Source organism: Leptidea sinapis, chromosome 3 (assembly GCF_905404315.1).
Source record: "Leptidea sinapis chromosome 3, ilLepSina1.1, whole genome shotgun sequence".
Taxonomy (NCBI): domain Eukaryota; kingdom Metazoa; phylum Arthropoda; class Insecta; order Lepidoptera; family Pieridae; genus Leptidea; species Leptidea sinapis.
In genome coordinates, this window is record NC_066267.1 from 1,667,150 (window position 1) to 1,686,912 (window position 19,763).

At 39.6% G+C, this 19,763-nt stretch overlaps 2 protein-coding genes across 3 annotated transcripts in view; one reads left to right on the top strand and one right to left on the bottom strand.

Annotated features, from left to right (window-relative positions):
- LOC126979442 (uncharacterized) lies at positions 1–13,493 on the top strand. 2 transcript variants are annotated; one of them, XM_050828752.1, is made up of 6 exons: positions 1–105; positions 5,417–5,574; positions 6,190–6,437; positions 10,196–10,403; positions 11,031–11,213; positions 12,775–13,493. In XM_050828752.1, exons 1-6 carry the CDS (start codon positions 65–67, stop codon positions 13,095–13,097), a joined length of 1,161 nt encoding a protein of 386 aa, XP_050684709.1. In that variant the 5' UTR covers positions 1–64; the 3' UTR covers positions 13,098–13,493. The 2 variants fall into 2 exon arrangements, with proteins under 2 accessions (XP_050684709.1, XP_050684708.1); XM_050828751.1 differs by having other exon boundaries at positions 8–105; positions 5,414–5,574.
- Positions 13,484–19,763, bottom strand: part of LOC126979426 (dnaJ homolog subfamily C member 3) — a 21,086-nt gene continuing 14,806 nt past the window's right edge. The window contains exons 9-10 of the mRNA XM_050828729.1: positions 19,238–19,367; positions 13,484–16,515 (exon numbers count right to left, since the gene is read on the bottom strand). Coding sequence (XP_050684686.1) covers positions 16,369–16,515; positions 19,238–19,367 — 277 coding nt within the window. The 3' untranslated portion in view covers positions 13,484–16,368. The remainder of the gene's footprint in view (positions 16,516–19,237; positions 19,368–19,763) is intronic.

A 19,763-nucleotide genomic window follows, 5' to 3' on the forward strand; every position in this document is an offset into this window, starting at 1 on the left:
AGTGTAGGCCGTAGACGGTCCAGTGTACTTAACTGTGAGCAATATTATTACCGCATGGTTATATATGAACATTGAATTTCGTCGCCTGAAACAAACAAATCTTAGGTGAGTGGTTACGGGTTACTTATAATATTATAAATAACTTAACACGGCTTAGCTGGTGACCGGTGTACTTCGCTTCACCTAAACAAATGCCTAATATATAAAAAAGATCGTATCAAAGAAAAATAATTTAATTATTTCGATGTATCGAAGCACGGTTAGACAGTTCTGCTGTGAAAGAATTTCATTAAAACAACTGAGCATATTTTACGAAATAATTATTGATGTTATGATAATATTATTGACAAATTCATAATAAAAACATTATTTTACTTATTACGTACTGAACAACGTCTGTCGGATTAGATAGTATACTTTATGTAAACATATAGTTTATAAATTAAGCAATAAAGTTGTGCTTGGCATAAGCTTAAATAAAATCTTGCTACCTACGTAATTATTATTATTATTATATACTAGCTGACCAAGCAAACGTTGTATTGCCATATAAAGTAATTAAAAAGTTTTTGGGGTTTAAAAAGTAGATGCAACTGATTCTCAGACCTACCAAATTTATCGTACTACAATTGTTGTATTCGATTGCCATCTTGCAACCCTATAGCGGATTTGTGGATGGAACAGAATAATATAAAAATCGCGATACAAAAATAGTTGTAGATCGTAGAAGGGCGAAAATTTGAAGTTGTATCTATTTTTTCATGCTGAATCACATGGGGTGGACTACCCTTAACATTTAGGGGGATGAAAAATAGATTCTCAGACCTACCCAATATGCACACAAAATTTCATGAGAATCAGTCAAGCCGTTTCGGAGTTTAACTACAAACACCGAGACACAAGAATTTTATATATCAGATTAATTACGTAAAAACTTCGACTACTAAAAAGACAACGCGAGTTAGTAGTAATTCAATGTTGCTAGTGAGGTTATAAAATATTACCTGTACCAATAAAGATACAGATAAGCGAGGGAAAGTTACGTTTTATGAATCAAGTTGGATTGACGTTCGCGACAGACATAAACTGTGTTGCCAAGTCTAGTAACAATTATTGTAGCTCAAAGATAAGACCAGATGATTCACCCAATACATTTTTTTTAGATAATAGTTAATTAAAGGAATATTAGGAGAGATTCACAATTATTTTTATTTTGGGATAGATTCCGTAACATTGTATAACAATATTGATAATTATATTAAAGACAAATAATTTTACAATAACTTGCATGGCGGGCATTTCTAATTCACAATTTGCGTTTCCTTTTAATAACTTTTTTTAGTTTGTTAAGATAAGAATTTTGTTTTTTTTTAATATACTTAGATTATAATGGAGCTGACATGTACATACATAGATATAAAAGCCCCTAAATAAATTAAGAAAAAACAAAATTTGTTTCTGTTATAAAAGCAACACGCTTTCGTTGCTCTTTGGGTAGGTACTTTCTAACAGGTGTGTATTCCTAAGAAAGAACACACATACCTAAATATTTTTCTATACTACTTATTTAGACATTTTGTTGACTACTTATTTCGACACAAATAGTTGCACACACACTATTGAATTCATAATTAATATCCACATTATTGCAGTATATATCTACAAAATGAGAGAATAACAACTTGTAAATATAAATAAAAAACGCTTAGATAAGTTATACGTCTATATAGAGTCTCTTGCTGTCAGACAACAAATAAAAACAGGCAAGGAATATATTAGTTCAGTGTGCGTGACAAGCTACTTCTAACACTCGTGATTTGTATGACACTTTGTGCTAGTGTGCGTGAATTGCTCAAAATAGAGGTTAGTTCTAAAGTCAATTTTTTTTCGACGTTTTTATAGCTGTCATATTGATATCTAGACGTTTTAATGATCTAAGAAGAAACGTTATTGTGACCGCTATGGCAGATGTTGTATTGTTATTTGGAAGGAGTTTCATTCGAGCTCCTAACAATGAATACAATTTATTGCTAGTTAACTTTGAATACCGACGAAAAAATTCAATTGAAATCATTTCTGAAAGTCGCCATTGCAATAATAAAGTCGCGTCTCCTGGCAACCCCAGTGCGCGGGAAGCACGCGGCCGAGGCACGGAGCGCGATGCGGATGTTCGAACGAAACATTCTCTCAAACACTTTCTCCTTACGTAATACAACCTCCGAGAATCGCTGCGGGAGCCTGGCCGCGCCCGGCCGGACCAGATAATATCATAACACTTACGTCACCAGCAAATACGAGAGAGCTATCACTGACAATAATATTGTGACTGGGCGCACAAGTCGCGGTATCACTCGTAATATATTTCGTTGTCTGCGCTTTTTAAGCCATTTAGAGTACCTAAATACTTACCCCCTTATTCATAATGGTCCGCTAACTTAAAACAGCCGCTAAGGAGTGTTTTTTCTTATTCTGACTTAGGTCATTAAAAGAAGACAGAGTGAGAATTAGCAATGCTTTATGTTAGTAGACTATTATGAATAAGGGGGTTAGTACTTAATCGATCGAGATCATTCATTTGAATTAATTTACTACTGCTACCTACTCCTCTGTCAAGTAGGGAGTGATCTCCAGAGTAAGCGGCGGCCCTGCCATATCGCACATATGGTTGGTTTTTCTTTTATGAAAAAAAGGGACTAGACGAGCAGGACGTTCAGCTGATGGTAATTGATACGCCCTGCCCACTACAATGCAGTGACACTCAAGATTATTGAAAAAACAAAAAATTCTGAGCGGCACTACAACTGCGCTCGTCACCTTGAGACATAAGATGACAGGTCTCATTTGCCCAGTAATTTTGCTAATGCTAATACATTACTTCTTGACGATTGATATAGGCGCCGTTGTTGTACCCATAATCTGGCCTGCATCCGATGCCACGGAGCCTCCCACTGGTTTGGGTGGCACTGTGGTGTCGGTAGATTCACATATCAACGGAAGTAGGTAGCTACATACATAATAATATATAGTTGCATTCACCACCTTAGTTGACTATTTGTTGACTAAGAGGTTCCTTTGCATAGGATGCTGGCTAGATTATGGATACCACAACGACGCCTATTTCTGCCGTGAAGCAATAATGAAGGGCGACGTAGCTATTGAAATGACTGGGCATTTGAGAATCATATGTCTTAAGGTAACGAGTGCAATTGTAGTGCCGCTCAGAATTTTTGGGGTTTTTCAAGAATCCTGAGCGCCACAGCCTGCTCGTCTCGTGCCTCACATACAGTAACAAGCGTCGCTTAATGTCAAATACGAAAAAAGACTCAAAATTTAAATTTTATGGCGACCTATAAAATAAAAGAAGTTTAGTAAAACGACAACACTGACAAGTCTGACATCTTCTAATATATAAAATTCTCGTGTCATGGTTTTAAACTTTGAACTCGGACAACATCTATTTTTCATCCCCCTAAATGTTAAGAAACGTTAATAATAATAAAAAATAAAAAATTCGTCCACACGATTTTTTTTTTCATTTATGATTTGATTATGAGTCAGCATTAAAAAAATACATACAACTTCAAATTTTCACCCATCTACGATCAACAGTTACTTTTGTATCGCGATTTTAATATCGCCAATACGTTTGCTGGGTCAGCTAGTATAATGTAATATTATCGAAGGCAAGTCAAACATTGGCAGTGCAATGGACACGTACCATATCGTACCTATGTCATAATATTTTCTGTGTTGTAATGTTGAGGTGATCGTGACGGGAATACCTTCTTACGTTGAAATCCGCTTCAGCCCGCATGTGATGTGCCAACACCTAACATGATTCACTAACAATAATAATTGTACTTAATATGCAAACGTGTTCCAAATTCTTACATGAATAGTCTGCTGGTCTTGTTTACGTAATAGAGAGATATCTATCGCCGGTAATGCTTATTAAAGTGAGCAGTTTTCACTGCAGATAATATCGTGATTCGACAACATTTGAAATAGTTACATTGTTAGCTTCTCTATATTTTTGCGAAAAGCCATAGCGGCTGAACACATGTTTATCTGTGGACATTCGAAATTAACAATTCAGATGCCAATGCTGACAGCATTAGTAGAAATGGTGATGATGTGTCATATCATTCAGGTTTCTTTTAGTATTATTCCATTAAGATTGCACTGCGCCAGCTACCGTGAACCAACCCGGCAGGACTTTTTTGGAATGTATGAAACGTGCAGTCATTAACAGATTGACAGGTGACGGATATAATCTTATAAAAAACGGAGATAGCCAAACTCCACTAAGTTACTACTATTTCAAATTTATGTCAAATCTAAGGGGCCATCCATAAAGTACGTCACACGTTAATGGGGAGGGAGGGTATCACCGAAGTGTGACATCGTGTGACAAGGGGCATGGGGGGGTCAATACTTTTGTGACGTCACATGTTAAAATTTAAAATACTAAAACGTACAGTTTGGATGTGAATTAAAAATTTTAAAAATTTACGAACTTGATCTATATTTATTAATAATTTAGCATTCTCGCTATGCGATAATCTCTCATGCAACGTCATTTAACTTCTAGAGCGGCGTTATTTTCTAACTAGTCGTTTGTTTTTTTGGTTTTATGAAATTTTGGACTTTATGTTGATTTTATTAGATTATTATTTAATAAAAATATATATATATATATAAATACATACATAAATTTAAAAAATGTGTGACGTCACATCAGGTTATAAAAATGTGACAAGGACGGGGGGAGGAGTTCAAAAGTTCTAAAATTCGTGTGACGTTCTTTATGGATGGCCCCTAACTGCATTTTTCATACTAAACTAAATTTCAATTTCTCTTTGGTTTCTTTTAGTATCTAGAGTCAGTATCGGGCAGAACTGCTTACAATCGGATCTTAATCCGATCAATGTAAAGGAGAATTAGAATCCTTGTGTTTGAAATTCACTATTCAATAAAGATATGGTGTTAATTAATGGACAGGTATTAGACCATCAGAACGATTGGAAATATTTTGTGTAATTTTCACCTCGATACCACTCGACCACCCAGTAGTCATTCCATCTTAGTATCACTATCTAAATAAAGGAAAAACATAACAACGCCCCGACGATGAGGCGAAGTACATATGGTTCCGTCACTGTCCACTTGTCCAGTGTTGCGCACACAACTACACACGAATACCCTTTGATGCGTGCCCGAAAAACCGACAAATTACCGATCACTTTGACGATTATGGAGGGAATAAGCCCTCCACAAGATCGTGCTCGCGTGTAATCGCCTTTAATCGCCGATTCTGGAGGGGCGCCATTAGGCTCGGGACTCTACGTTACCTCTGGTTGGTACGGTTTTGATTCTATCAAAACATTGCATGACATATTGTAATGTTTTTTAGCAGAATGTTGTTGTACCTGTTGCTGGTGTGTGTGTCGGTGAGGAGTGCACGCTCGGACAACAGCACGATGGAAGAAGACTCCTGTCAGTCGAGCTACCCAGGACCCTTCAGCCAGCTGCTCGAGGAGTGGGCCATCACAGAACCCGCGCCGAACAGACAAGGTAACCAAACTGAACCATATTTCCAGTAGGAGGCTCCTTTGCACAGGATGTCGGCTAGATTATGGGTAGGTACCACAACGGCGCCTATTTCTGCCATGAAGCAGTAATGTGTAAGCGTACTGTGTACTGTGTTTCGGTCTGAAGGGCGCGTAGCTAGTGAAATTACTGAGCAAATTAGACTTATCTTATGTCTCAAGGTGGCGAGCGCAGTTGTAGTGCCGCTCAGAATTTTTGAGTTTTTCAAAAATCCTGAGCGGCACTGCATTGTAATAGACAGGGCGTATCAATTACCATCAGCTGAACGTCCTGCTCTTCTCGTCCCTTATTATCATAAAAAAAATATGACACAAGATCAATCAAAAGGACAAAAGTAATTTTATAAGATCTTATTTCTCATTAGGATATCTATTGTTACGAATTGTTATTATAAGATTATATGAGTGGTATTTCATAAGTTTTAAATATATCTTTCTTAGCAAAATGCACTCGGGATCAGATAATTAGTTTGAATCTGCACGCGGTCATTACAATATGTATGACATCGTGAAGTAATCACAGTATCCAAAGAAACAATCCAGCATAGAATAAAATCAGTTTTATTACATTGGTTCCCAGGTCGAATACTGGCACTGCCCCCGACGACAGGCTACTACGTTACAGAACGTATAGATACCCCCCTGGTACCACCTCCTCCCCGGCCCCACAGACCTTCACAGGGTCCCCCGCAGTCCAACCACGTCCCCACGCAGTACCATGGGCCGCAGACCTACAAGGAGTGGGAAGCGCCGCCTCCCCCTGGGGGTAAGATCGTGAATAGGCCGCCAGCGCCCAGCCCCTACAAGGATAAATACAAACCTAACTACGTAAGTGATATGTGATCTATGATCAGTTCTGCCAACTCCGAACACAGACCAAAATTTGTGACTCAGGTGTAGGTGTACGCCGACTGCGGGTTAGGTACATATTAAATTCTAGAATTATATTTTGTCTATGTTGTTTATGTAAAATCTTTGTCCTTATCCTTTCTCTCTTTTATATACATATAATCATGTTTGTGTTTGTTTCTTTGTTTATGTATTGGTAACAGTCCAATTAGTAGATATCCACTACTTACGCGAAGCTCCACTTGAGTCCAGCTGATATTATTGTACAAAAATAATTACAGTATTATAATACGACATCAAGATTTATGAACCTTTTGCCCTGTACTTTCCCCGGGGCATAAAAAGAATAGGGGAGTCCCAGGCCCATGGGTGTCGTAAGAGGCGACTAAGGGCTTTTTAGAAGTGGGAGAGTCACGCAGCCGTCTTCTGACGTCAGCACAATCGGGCCAGACTTGTCCGGGTTAATTGCCACACTCGCACAGAATACCGGCGTGAAATAGCGGCCTAGTGCCGCTATGTTTCTCATAGGTTAGTGTCGAGGACCGGAGGCCATTCCCCCCCCCCCCCCTTCCCCAACAAAGATTATGAAAGCGGTCCCTAAAGAGATAGTACCCCAGGAGGGTACCGTACTCTACCAGAGTCGGAGAATCCCTCCCCGAGCACTCTAGATCGGGCTGCCCTTCGTATTCTGGGGAGGGCACAGTACCGCGCATGACCAAGGACAAACGAGGCAGTAACACCACGGCACCCCGCTCCACACTCAACGTGGACTTTTGCAATATCAGGGGAATTCACTCCAACTTAAACGCCGTCCACCACCACCTTGAGACGGCGAAGCCGGCCTTGTGTTTCCTTACGGAGACGACCTAGCGATACGTCATATTTAACGTACCCCGGGTACAAAATTGAGCACAATTTTTTGCCTCATGCCGGGGTATGTGTGTACGTTAGGGAGGATATCTGCTGTCGCCGTCTCGGCAATTTTGAGGGTAGGGACCTGTCCACTCTCTGGCTCCGCGTAGATTTAGAGGACCGCGTCCGCATCTATGCGTGTGTCTACAGGTCCCATAGTGGTAACGCAGAAACCGATCATCTCATGGGCTGCGTTCAAGCGGCAATTGACGACGTGCTTGCACAGATCCCCTCCGCTGAAATCGTAGTCTTGGGTGATTTCAACGGGCACAATGCCGAATGGCTTGGATCACGTACCACAGACTACGCAGGGCGATCTGTGCATAATTTTGCATTGGCGTACGATCTGTCCCAATTGGTTGAGTCGCCAACGCGGCTCCCGGATGTGGATAGCCACATGCCGTCCTTATTGGATCTTCTGCTGACTACACATCCCGATGGTTACCAGGTCATTGTCGACGCCCCTCTCGGAACGTCCGACCATTGCCTGGTCAGGAGTGTAGTGCCTATCCGACGCCCACGTCGCAGACCACCAGCGACCCGCCGCGTTCCTTTTTTGCATCCTACCCTTGGAGCAGGGTTTGTTTCCCTTCGGATGATCCTAGTGCCTGCGCCGTTGCAGTAGCCGATGTGATACTACAGGGCATGGATATTTTTTTACCAAGCTCTGTAGTACCGATCGGTGGCAGATCACAGCCCTGGTTCGATGCGTCAGTTCTTTAACTGCATCTGACTGCAAAAAACAGGCGTATCGAACTTGGGTTGCGGCGCTGGGCACAAAGGATCCAAACTGCATAGTTCTTAAGAGGAAATACAACCGTGCTTCCAGATTTTTTAAGCGGCAAATCGCCCGTGCAACGTCAAAACACGTCGTCAAAATCGGTGAGCAGCTTTCCAATTACCCGACCGGAACACGCAAGTTCTGGTCGTTGTCGAAAGCTGCTCTTGGTAACTTCAGCCAGCCGTCCATGCCGCCGTTGCACATGAGGAATGACATCCTGGCCCATACGGCAAAAGATATGACACTATGCAGATGACAGCACTGGTGATGCCGTATACACGGGCCATGCACGTCTCTCTCGGGAAATCGTCGACCAGTGCCGGGAGAAACTTGTGTCTTCTATCGAGTCCTCTCTTGAGAAGGTCAAGGAATGGGGTAAATTGAACCTTGTCCAATTTAACCCCCAGAAGACTCAAGTTTGCGCGTTTACCACTAAAAAAACCCCATTTGTCGCATCACTGCTCTTCGACAACACTTCCCTAATGCTCGCCTAGTATCGGAATACTGGGTTTCGAAATCTCGAGCGATTGCCAATTCCGTGGCCATCTAGAGGGCAAAGCCAAATTGGCTTCAAAGAAACTGGGCGTTATTAATAAAGCACGGCAATACTTCAAGCCGGCCCACATTCTAGCGCTGTACAAAGCGCAGGTCCGGCCACACATGGAGTATTGCTGTCATCTCTGGTCTGGCGCACCCCAGTATCAGCTTGATCCATTTGACCGCGTGCAACGCGAGCAGCTCGAATTGTCGGGGACCCAGTACTCTGTGAACGGCTGGATCAGACGTTGCTTCATTGTGTGTCTTCTACCGCATTTATCACGGGGAGTGTTCCGAAGAGCTGTTTTACCTAATTCCTGCCGCCGAATTCCATCTTCGCACGACACGCCACAAGTTAGGATATCATCCTCACCATCTGGATGTGTGGCGGTCCTCCACAGTGCGGTTTACAAGGAGCTTTCTTCCACTTACTACAAAGCTGTGGAATGAACTTCCTTGTGCGGTGTTTCCGGGACGATACGACATGGGTACCTTTAAAAAAAAGCGCGTACACCTTCCTTAAAGGCCGGCAACGCTCCTGTGATTCCTCTGGTGTTGCAAGAGAGTGTGGGCGGCGGTGATCACTTAACAACAGGTGACCCGTACGCTCGTTTGTCCTCCTATTCCATAAAAAAAAAACCTTACGTCACTCGAACCGTTGGCTCAGTGGAAGAGCGCTCGCACAGAACGCGAGAGTACGCGAGTTCGAGTGCCGCATCGTTCATGTATTTATTTATTGAGCTTTTTCATTACATTGATATTTTTATATTTAGTGCACTAGTCATTAGTTTATAGTACCTATTAGTGAGTGTAAGGTAATAATGTGTTAGAATCCGATGTGAATAGATTCACGATACCTAACAAATTATAATCTTACAAATAGGTCAACATAATTCTACAAATCATGTTAAAAACCACCGCCAGTTTTGTATATTATTTGTTTTAAAATGGATTAATCTGAATCTTTTTCTAGGTGTAAACGTCTTAATTTCTATCGTTGCATTTTGTCAGTTTTTAAAATATCGAAATACGGAAAAAAACACTGGAGACTAATTTGAGATTTTGTTAATGTTTGCTTTTTTTTAAATGTTACCTTTTAACGCTATCAAAGCCAGCTAGATACAAATAATACAGATGCCTACAGAGATTTTATAACAAGTCTAAACCTACATAATATTTAGGAGACTTTATCCCCAACCTACAAAGAGGATGTAAATACTACGTAATAAGGGGCGGGACTACCTAATTAAAAATTAAATTTAGTATGAAAGGTATAATCATTTGACATTAGTTTGAAATAGTAGTGATTACAATATGGCTATTGGCGACGAAGTATAAACCGGCTAAGTTTGGGAGCAAAAAGTTGCTTAAAACGTATCTAGTGGATTTCATTTTTTATAAGATTATAACAATCATCTGTCAATCTATCAATGACTGCACGTTTCATACAGTCGAGTGAATCGCTTTTTTCTTAGACAGCACCTGTAGTGAGCACGTATCGTTCCAGAGCCCCGCCCATTCCGGCTCACATCCTCAGTCATCAAACTCAATCGACCGCCTGGACGATCCTCCTCGCAAGCAAGTCACAGAGACGGATCTATACTTGCTGGGTGCGATTGAGAAGCTGGTCTACCGAGTCGACCTCATGGAGAAGCGGCTGCGTAAGGTGGAAGAGGGCCTGCATCATTTGGTGGTGGGCACAGAGACTAAGCCAGGTTTGTTTTACAATTAATGTGAAGTGCATGAGCATGAGATGCGCGCATCTTCATATTTCAGATTTATATTAAAATATGATGCGGAGACAAATTGATTAACAGATGGATCTTAACAGTTAGTCGACCTAAGACATTACTTACGACGGTGCCAATCGAAAGGTGGGCATTCATGGGTGTGGTGATTGTGTCGACGACAAAAAAAAGGAATAAAACTTTTATTTTTCTTAAAATAGATTCCTTTAAAATTCTATTTATGTCTTTTTCTAACACTAACACCGCTTTGTAAATAAATGGCGCTCTTAGAGAGAAGAAGCGGCGCAATAAACTCTACCAGCATTCTTTTTTATGCGCTCTTTTCAAGAAATGTGCGTGTGCCATATAGTAACCGTTACTTTCCGTTCCTTGATAAGTAAGTACCTACTTCATAGCATGCCTACCATTCTACTAGTGAAAGATTTTTAATTATTGTTATATTTATATTAGAATTATAAGTAAGTAAAGTATATAAAAAAAAATATGACGTGGCCAAAATTTTTAAACCCCCTTAAAGTTTTTATCTATTTAAAAAATACTGCTGTAAATCTCACCATTCAGTCGAAGAATATCTAACGACAATGTTGTTCACAGAGCCTTGTGAGTCGAACTTCACTCGTGTGGGGGAGGAGTGCTACTGGTGGTCGAGCGAGACCGCAGACTGGAAGGGCGCCAGCATCGCGTGCCGCAAGCGACATGCCGCGCTGTTGGAGCTGCGCAGCGACAAGCAGCACAAGGTGGTGGTCTCCAAGATCCTGGCTGATAGACAACTCAAGGGTACGTTGGTGGTGGACGCTGGGCTGACAGTTTATTGTAGGGGGCAAGACGGGGTACGTAACGTATGGATCTCCCATGGTTGTGCTTTTTATATATTTTTTACTAATTTTCAATTATTAATTTTGAACACAATATATGCCTCATTGAATAGCAAATTGACGAAAAACTGACATCTTGCCTTTTCCTCGAGAAAGATTTGGTACCCGAGATATTCGCTAAAATCAGTTTACATTTTGCATATTATGCACTACATCATCTTCATCATCTACAACGACACAGTAAAGTGCGACCAGTTGCCGCACACAGACCTTGTCTCCCAGGCTTGATTCCTCACAATTTTTATAATGTTAGCATGATGATTTACAGTTTACCGCTGTCAGTTTTTGAAGTGAAAACTTCTTTAGCATCATTACGATTTGAGAGTCGATGAAACGAAAAAGCGGGTCAAATGAGACAGACACATAAACTCATAAGATTTAACGTGGGAGAAAATGAGATAGGAAGCATTATCAGTGTTTTGGTACTAGGCGATCATAGTTGAAGAAGAGATTGTCTTATGTATGAAGCGAGAATTACTTAATATATTTTTACGTCATGCGCACGATGTCATATTACATAGACACCATAAGAACATCATTCCGTGTACATTGCGGATTTTCCAGCACGCCTCTGTTTATACAGACTATACAATTTGGTTGGAAGCTGGAAGAGTTTTCTTGTTTGTTCACATAAAAAGTAAAAATAAGCAAGTTTTTAAAAGAACACGTTTAACACAAGTCTATACCTACTTGTGGAACTTTTCAGCTTTTCTTGTATTATCTTCGCCTGGTGTCAAACAAGGATTGAAGCTATTGGCCGAATGTAGCTTGTTGGTAATATGTGTCAAGATGATGTTTCGGCCTATAAGCTTTACCACTGATTTTTTGACATGTTGGCATAGAAAATTAATATGTCGAGACAGTCTCTTGCTGTTAGACAACCGATAAAAACAGGCCAGGATTATTAGTTTAGTGTGCTTGACAAGCTACGTCTTACACTTGCGATTTGTATGACACTTTGTAGTTGTTTGTAGTGAATTATTCTAAATAGAGGGTAGTCCTAAATATAATTTTGTTTCGACGTCATCACAACTGTCATAGTCTATCAAGACATATAAAGATCTAACCTTTTTGGGTTCATACGAAAATAATCGTACCAAATTGTCGTTTGTGACATGTAACTGAAGCATGGACTAGATTTCACTTACAGCCGTTCCCAATATTCAGTCTATGTCTTACTTGAGATAAAAATCGTAACTATCGTTGACTTTTCTGTCCCAATAAACTTATCGACGGTAATCCGTGCACGCTGTCTGTCAACGGGATGACGTATAGCTTACCAGCGATAGAAGTTTGTAAGGAAATTGCAATTCACGCGTCCCAATATAAGGAGATAAGAATGAATTATCGGGTATATTGGGACAGCTTCAGATTATTGAGAGCTAATTACTGACAGTAGAAGGTAGTTATATATCTGTAGATATTATATTGGGAACGGCCATTAGTAAGTCCGGACGTTGCAGGTGTGGACTTCTGGACGGGCGGGCTGAACCCGGGCCTGCTGTGGATCTGGTCGCAGTCGGCGCGGCCCGTGGAGGGCTCTGGCAGCAACAGCAGCGTACCCGGCGAGGGTCGCTGCCTGGCGCTGGTGCACGACGCCGCGCGGGCCGTCTATCACTACCGCGGACAGGACTGTGCCCTGGCGCACCGCTACGTGTGCCAGCTGCTGCACGACGAGGGCAGGCTGGCCAACGAGATCGAGCGCGTCGCCAGAGACAGGAAGCTGGCTCCCTCTAGCGCCAGACACACTAAACTCCTTCCACTCTGGGACGACAGACCTAACTGATTAAGCTGACTACCCGTACCGTCCGTAATTGCGTTACGAAGTTTTATAGCTAAACACAAGCGCAATCACTGGGCAGTCCAAATGTCCCCATAGCGTTTATTTGATAATGAATGGTTCTTCATCTCGGAACCCATATAATAAGCTGGAACAACTACTTTAATAAGAGGGACTTAATCGCAATTTCAGGATAAAAGTTACGAATTTAATCTATTTTATAGAAAAATTATCTTAATGAATATTTATAATGGTAAATGTTTTCAAATAGGTAATTTAAGATTATTTAAATATAAATACTATTTATTAAGACTGAATAAATGATTATAATAGAATTTATGTAAAATATGTCTATTTATTATAACTATCAGTTTGTAAATAAAAAACAGTGCCAATTTATAATCGCTTATATTTCTAAATATTTACAAGTTATAAATCACAACAAAAATAACTTAATTATATAAAACACTGACATTTCGACAGTAGCCGAGTCTACCACCAACAAGAACACCATTTGTTTTACCGCGGTCAACAAATGACGTTAGTGTTGGAAAAGAACGATGGCGGAGAGCGGCTGGCAACATTGAAACATGAGTGACGTCACTCGCAATAACATTAGGACCACTACACGCATTGTATTAACATCCTACATTGTATTGTCTCAATCACGGAGTATACTAGGAAAAATTGACACAAAACAGGTTAGGGTGGGGAATATTAAGAATTAACTATCATTATTAACTGGCTTCAAAAAAATTATTTGTTATGGCAACATTATTATGCTTTTCTTGTATTATTTATACAAAATTTTGTTTAATTATAATAAAGCTTTAATTAACATAGTGATCTCATTATAAAGCACATAACTTGTGAATCCTAACCTAAACTGGATCAAAGGAACACTCCCTGTAGTTAGCTGTTATAACATTCATTAGAAAAAGTTTAATATAATTTTTTATTTTTTAGATTGGACTAGATATGCGTTTTGATTGGTCAACTTACGGCCGTTCCCAATATACTATCTACAGATAGAGATAAATTACTACCTTATAGTATCAGTAATTAGCTGTCAATAATCTGAAGCTGTCCCAATATACCCGATAAGTCATTCTTATCGCCTTATATTGGGACGCGTGAATTGCAATTTCCATACAAACTTTATATCGATGGTAAGCTATATGTTGGGACTGAAAAGTCAACGATGGTTCCGATTTTTATCTCAAGTATAAGATAGACTGAATATTGGGAACGGCCGTTAATGTTGTATATATCACGCATTTGAAACTATGGATACATATATAAACGTTAATAGTAGAACACAGGAATCCTAACTTACAATTTATAGTTAGTATACATACACAAAAAGTACAGATTTATAACTGCTTTTACAAAGTTGTATGTAAAATAGTTTTAAATTAAATCAAATGATAATTTAATTCATGAACATTATAATAATTCTCAATAACCAATCAAATTATCACATCATCATATTATGGAACTGAATAAAGCTGTGCGGAGCGCTGGACGAAGACTAGGGCAACAGTACACGCGCGGTATATATACAGGGTGATTTTATAATATTAGGCAAAAAGGAGGCTATAATTATTAATTAATCAGTGAAGCAATTATGGTGCTGTTATTACATTTAATAATTTAGTAAAAACGAATTTACTAACAAATACATACTATTAACTTGAAAATTTCAGTAAATGGTAAAACAACTATTAGAACACCATTCAAATCAAAGCCATGCTCGACCTACGTGTCGAGGCTTAACGTACTACCGACAAAATTGAATAGTGACCCACCTTAATGTCATTTTACTACAATCATAATAAACAAGTAGGTCGAAATGCGCTTGAACATACATTTCCAAAATAACTAATATCATTTAACTTAGTATACTTTAGTTATTTTCATAGTGTTATGTCCTATGGTATATTGTTATGGGGCAGTGCGGCCGATATTAATACTATCTTTGTGCTGCAGAAGAGGGCTATTCGCGCGATTTATAACCTAGGTCCTAAAGAATCATTAAGAGAAAAATTTAAAGAAATAAACATTTTGACTGTTGCTTTTCAATACATTTTTGATAATGTTTTGTATGTTCATTGAGGAATTTTCTAGAAACTGTGACATTCATAATGTTAACACGAGGAACAAACATAAACTTGTTATGCCTACTACTCGGTTGGGTCGAGTTAGTAAGTCTTTTGTTGGGCGATGTATATTCTACAATATGATCCCAGAAAATGTACAAAACAAATGTGTTACGGAATTTAAAAGAATTGTTAAAAAACGTTTGTGTGGGAAAGGTTATTACAGCATAAACGATTTTCTTAATGACACCACGGACTGGGATTAAAGCGAACACCCTCAGGCTCTTTAATTATTAATGTTTATTGTACGATATTACATTGTAATCCATATTTTATATAAAAAAAAAGCCCGCTGAGTTTCTTGCGCCCATTCTTCTCAGGTCTGAGGCACTCTCTTTTGAATGGGTGGTAGATTTTGACGTTCAATAAGTGATTATAAATCCTATTTTGAATAAAAATATTTGAATTTGAATTAGATACAGTCCACTAATTGTCATAAAAAAATTTTTGCGTGCGAATATATTTTTTTTTATGAAAATAAGGGACGAGGCGAGCAGGACTTTCAGCTGATGGTAATTGATACGCCTTGCCCATTACAATGCAGAGCCGCTCAGGAATCTTGAGAAATCCAAGAATTACACTACAATTATTGCGCTCGTTGAGACATAAGATGTTAAGTCTTATTTGCCCAGTAAGTTCAGTAGCTAGGGCGCCCTTCAGACCGAAACACAAAAATGGTTACACATTACTGCTTCACGGCGGAACTAGGCGCCGTTGTGGTACCCATAATCTAGCCGGTATCCAGTGCAAAGGAGCGTCTCACTGATTAATTTTATCGATGGTACAAGGTGGGTTCACCATCGCAGCTGTACTGGCTGTCACGACCCGCGCCGCACGCTCTTATCAGCTACTAAACTACCTCGTCTATCTACTCGTTGGTGTGCAAAAAGGGCGTAATGATATTATAGATGGATTTTCGAAATTTTAATATCTAACGATGCTAATCGGCTATTCCTTTGAGATCTTGTGCAAGAAATCACGATTACCCTGTATATTGCGATATAAAAATTTAGAAGGCTTGTTTGCACATTATGTAACAGAGAGGAGAGGAGAGGATTAGTCGGAAGAATAGACTCAAAATGGACAATAGAGATGGTAAGATGGTTGGTGGGTGTGGGTCAGTTGAAGTGGAACTTGAACTGGAAGGGCGAGCCGTGCTGGAAGTGATGGAAGGGATTCTGTTGGAAGGGCTGGCGGCCGGACTCGGGGTCCAGAGGGTCCACGCCAGAGTCGAACTGCGCGCGCTTCTCAGGGTCCGTCAGCACCTGGGGCAATAAAACTTACAATGATACACTACATCATTATTTGCATGGTATAATAATATACACCGCCTTGTATTCTCTTCCCACGATGGTCTAAGACTATGTCATATATATTATATATTTTATTTGCTATAGTGATGTGTCTGTTTGTTTCCTTAATAAATAAATAAATATGTCATACTGAATTGCGATGGCTTGCTATAGATGTGAGCGACACGATAATAGCGATCGCTATTATATCAGGCGGAGTATATTATTATACCATGGTTATTTGAAACTAACCAATAATGAAGAATCTTATTTAAAATAAAAATTAAAATGTAAGATTTTTTTTACAAATGATTACTTTTTAATGTAGTTGCCATTTTTGATTAACTGAAGAACTGGCTTAAGATCGCAGTACTAATAATGGCGATATATTAATCTCTTCCACGTTGTTTCGAACAAGTCAATGGATTCTCCAGGGTTGTTATGTCATCTTTATGGAAATTGTACACGGTGCCACTTGTGCGCCGCTGCCGAACATTGTTTATGGGAACCACCGGCTATACTCCACATTACGGTTTACACGCTTAAGAAGGTCGTATCAATCTTGAAAAACTGCGCATGGAAGTTGAAATGACCCGGTGTTGATATACACGACAGAAAGTTCCTTGCCGCCCTGTAGAGGATTAATATCACAAGTAGGTAAAGTTAAGTTTCATGTTCAGGGCAGCAGGAATCACAAAAAGATCTTCGAAACACTTGTCGTGATAAATACTGTAGAAGAAACAACGAAAAGAAACGCCGATCGATCGAAGAATTCGTAGAGTACTGGATCCTCGACAACAATTAGTTCGAGTTGATGTAACACGTGGCTACTAGAACTGTGGCTTATAGAGCGGCTATCTGTAGGCTAACGTCACATGTTATCCAGTTTAGAAACTAATTTGATTTTGGCCATGCAGCCGACTGAGGAGCCCATACTTGGTGAGATATGTAGGGGAGTGTTGTTGAAGAGCTGTGGATACGACAAATGAGGTTCTCCCAGTGGTTAACACACAAGCTTGAGTCTTCTGAGTGTTAAGCTTAACAAGTTTCAATTCTCAAAAGATGTTAGCCATACCTGGCCTGGAATCAATTCATTCATTCGCACGATGTCGAAATTTTAGGACAACTGGTAAGCTAATTTAATTTTTATTTAAACGATTACGTTAATTTCAATAGAAAATAGGATCACTTGTAAATTTGGCACACAATATGAACTTGCAAAATTGGGATGCAAAATGGAGGTCCCTTTTCATACAACTTTTGTGTCTCATACGTGGATTTGCCAAGGGTCCACAGAACTGTAGATCAACACTGACCACAGACTGCATGCGGATTTACAAAATAGGACCACAAGTTACTGTCTTCTGAGCTTAAAAATAATCAACATCAAAATAATGATAGCAATAACAATAGCTGGCCATTGCCACATCACCACAACAGACTGCTACAGGCACTCTTCTATAATATAGAGGATTTTTTAGTCATCTGCACTCTAAACGGAAGCAATTCCTCAGAACAGTTAAGTCACTTTGTGTAACTGTAATGATAACATCTGCGCGTTTAGACGGTGATGCCTACTGCGGTGATTATCTAAAATTTCTTCCTTTAAAAAACTAACAAGCCAGGATTTATTACGCAGCATAGACCAAAAAGCTCTGCAGCAGTTGACAGATGTAGCCTCTCACATATTTGTTGGACACATATTTGGTTGACATTTTTCATGACACGTTTAGGTCATATATAAATGAAAGTTTTAGAAAAAATAACGACCACACCACTTATTATTTTTTCCTTTAATTTATTTAATTTCACGCTCATCACATTATAATTATTTACATTGTACAGTTTCTAGAATTAAAATTTATTATTAAGTTACTTAATTTTTTCTTATTTAAAATGCTGAATGTACCAAATTAGAATAACCAACCTTGAATTAGTATGTAAGTATGTATGTACATCTAAAATAAATAAATAAATTTGTTGCCAAAATGAATTCTCCACCCTGTGCCCTTCTTTATTTTAGGCAAATCTTTCAATGGATATTACTTTAGCCAGCTGTATAGCTAATTTGATCGTTGGTGTTTGGCACAAATCGAAATATTGTATGCAGGTATCCCCAAATATCACTTGTGTGTTACAGTGCGACAGGATCTCCTACACATGACCCAGGTTTCCCTTCGTTTTAACTAGATTTCTATAACTCCAGAGACTTCTATAAGACCACTAACATTCTCTCTGTGGAACACTTTTTGCGACATTCCTATATAAGTATTGTGAATCAGAGGGCAATAGAGAGGGCTATGCTGGGAGTTTCAGAAATGAAGAGATCCGTAGGAGAACCAAAGTCACCGACAGTGAAGTAAAGTGGCAGTGGGCCAGGCACATAGTTCGACGGACAGATGGCCGTTGGCGCAGTAAAGTCCTCGAATGGCGACCACATACCGGAAGACGCAGTGTTGGTAGGCCCCCCACAGGATGGACGACCGATGAGGGCAGCGCAGGATCGATCGTCGTGGAAATCGTTGGTGGAGGCCTTTGTCCAACAGTGGACCTCTTCCGATAATGATAGTAAATCATTGAGTCAGGACTTGGTTGTCTAATCCTGCATTACTGCTTTCGCCTAAACCTTAACATGGCACCAGAGCTACCATGAGACCACCAGGGACCATGGCGAAATACATAGAGCGAGACACACCTCTTTGGCCGCGGCGATGTCGATAAACTTTTTCTCTGCCACCTTCTTCTCGTCTCCCTGATAGGAGTCGGGGTGCCACTTCTGCGCCGCCTTACGGTATGCCTTGACGATCTCTTGCTTACTGGCCGACCTGGCAACAAACAAAAATATAAATGTAGAGAGTTTCACAAAAGCTGACCCAGCAAACGTTGTATTGCCGATATTGAAATCGCGGTACAAAAGTAACTGTTGATCGTAGATGGGTGGAAATTTGAAGTTGCATGTATTTTATAATGCTGACTTATAATCAAACAAATTTAAAAAAAAAAAAAAAAAAAAAAAACGTGTGGACCACCCTTAACATTTTGGGGGGATGAAAAATAGATGTTGTCCGATTCTCAGACCTACCCAATATACACTCAAAATTTCATGAGAATCGTTCAAGCCGTTTCGGAGGAGTTCAATGTTTAACACCACGACATGAGAATTTTATATATTAGATAAATAATATCATATCTATGTTACTCCTACGTTCTATCCAAATTAT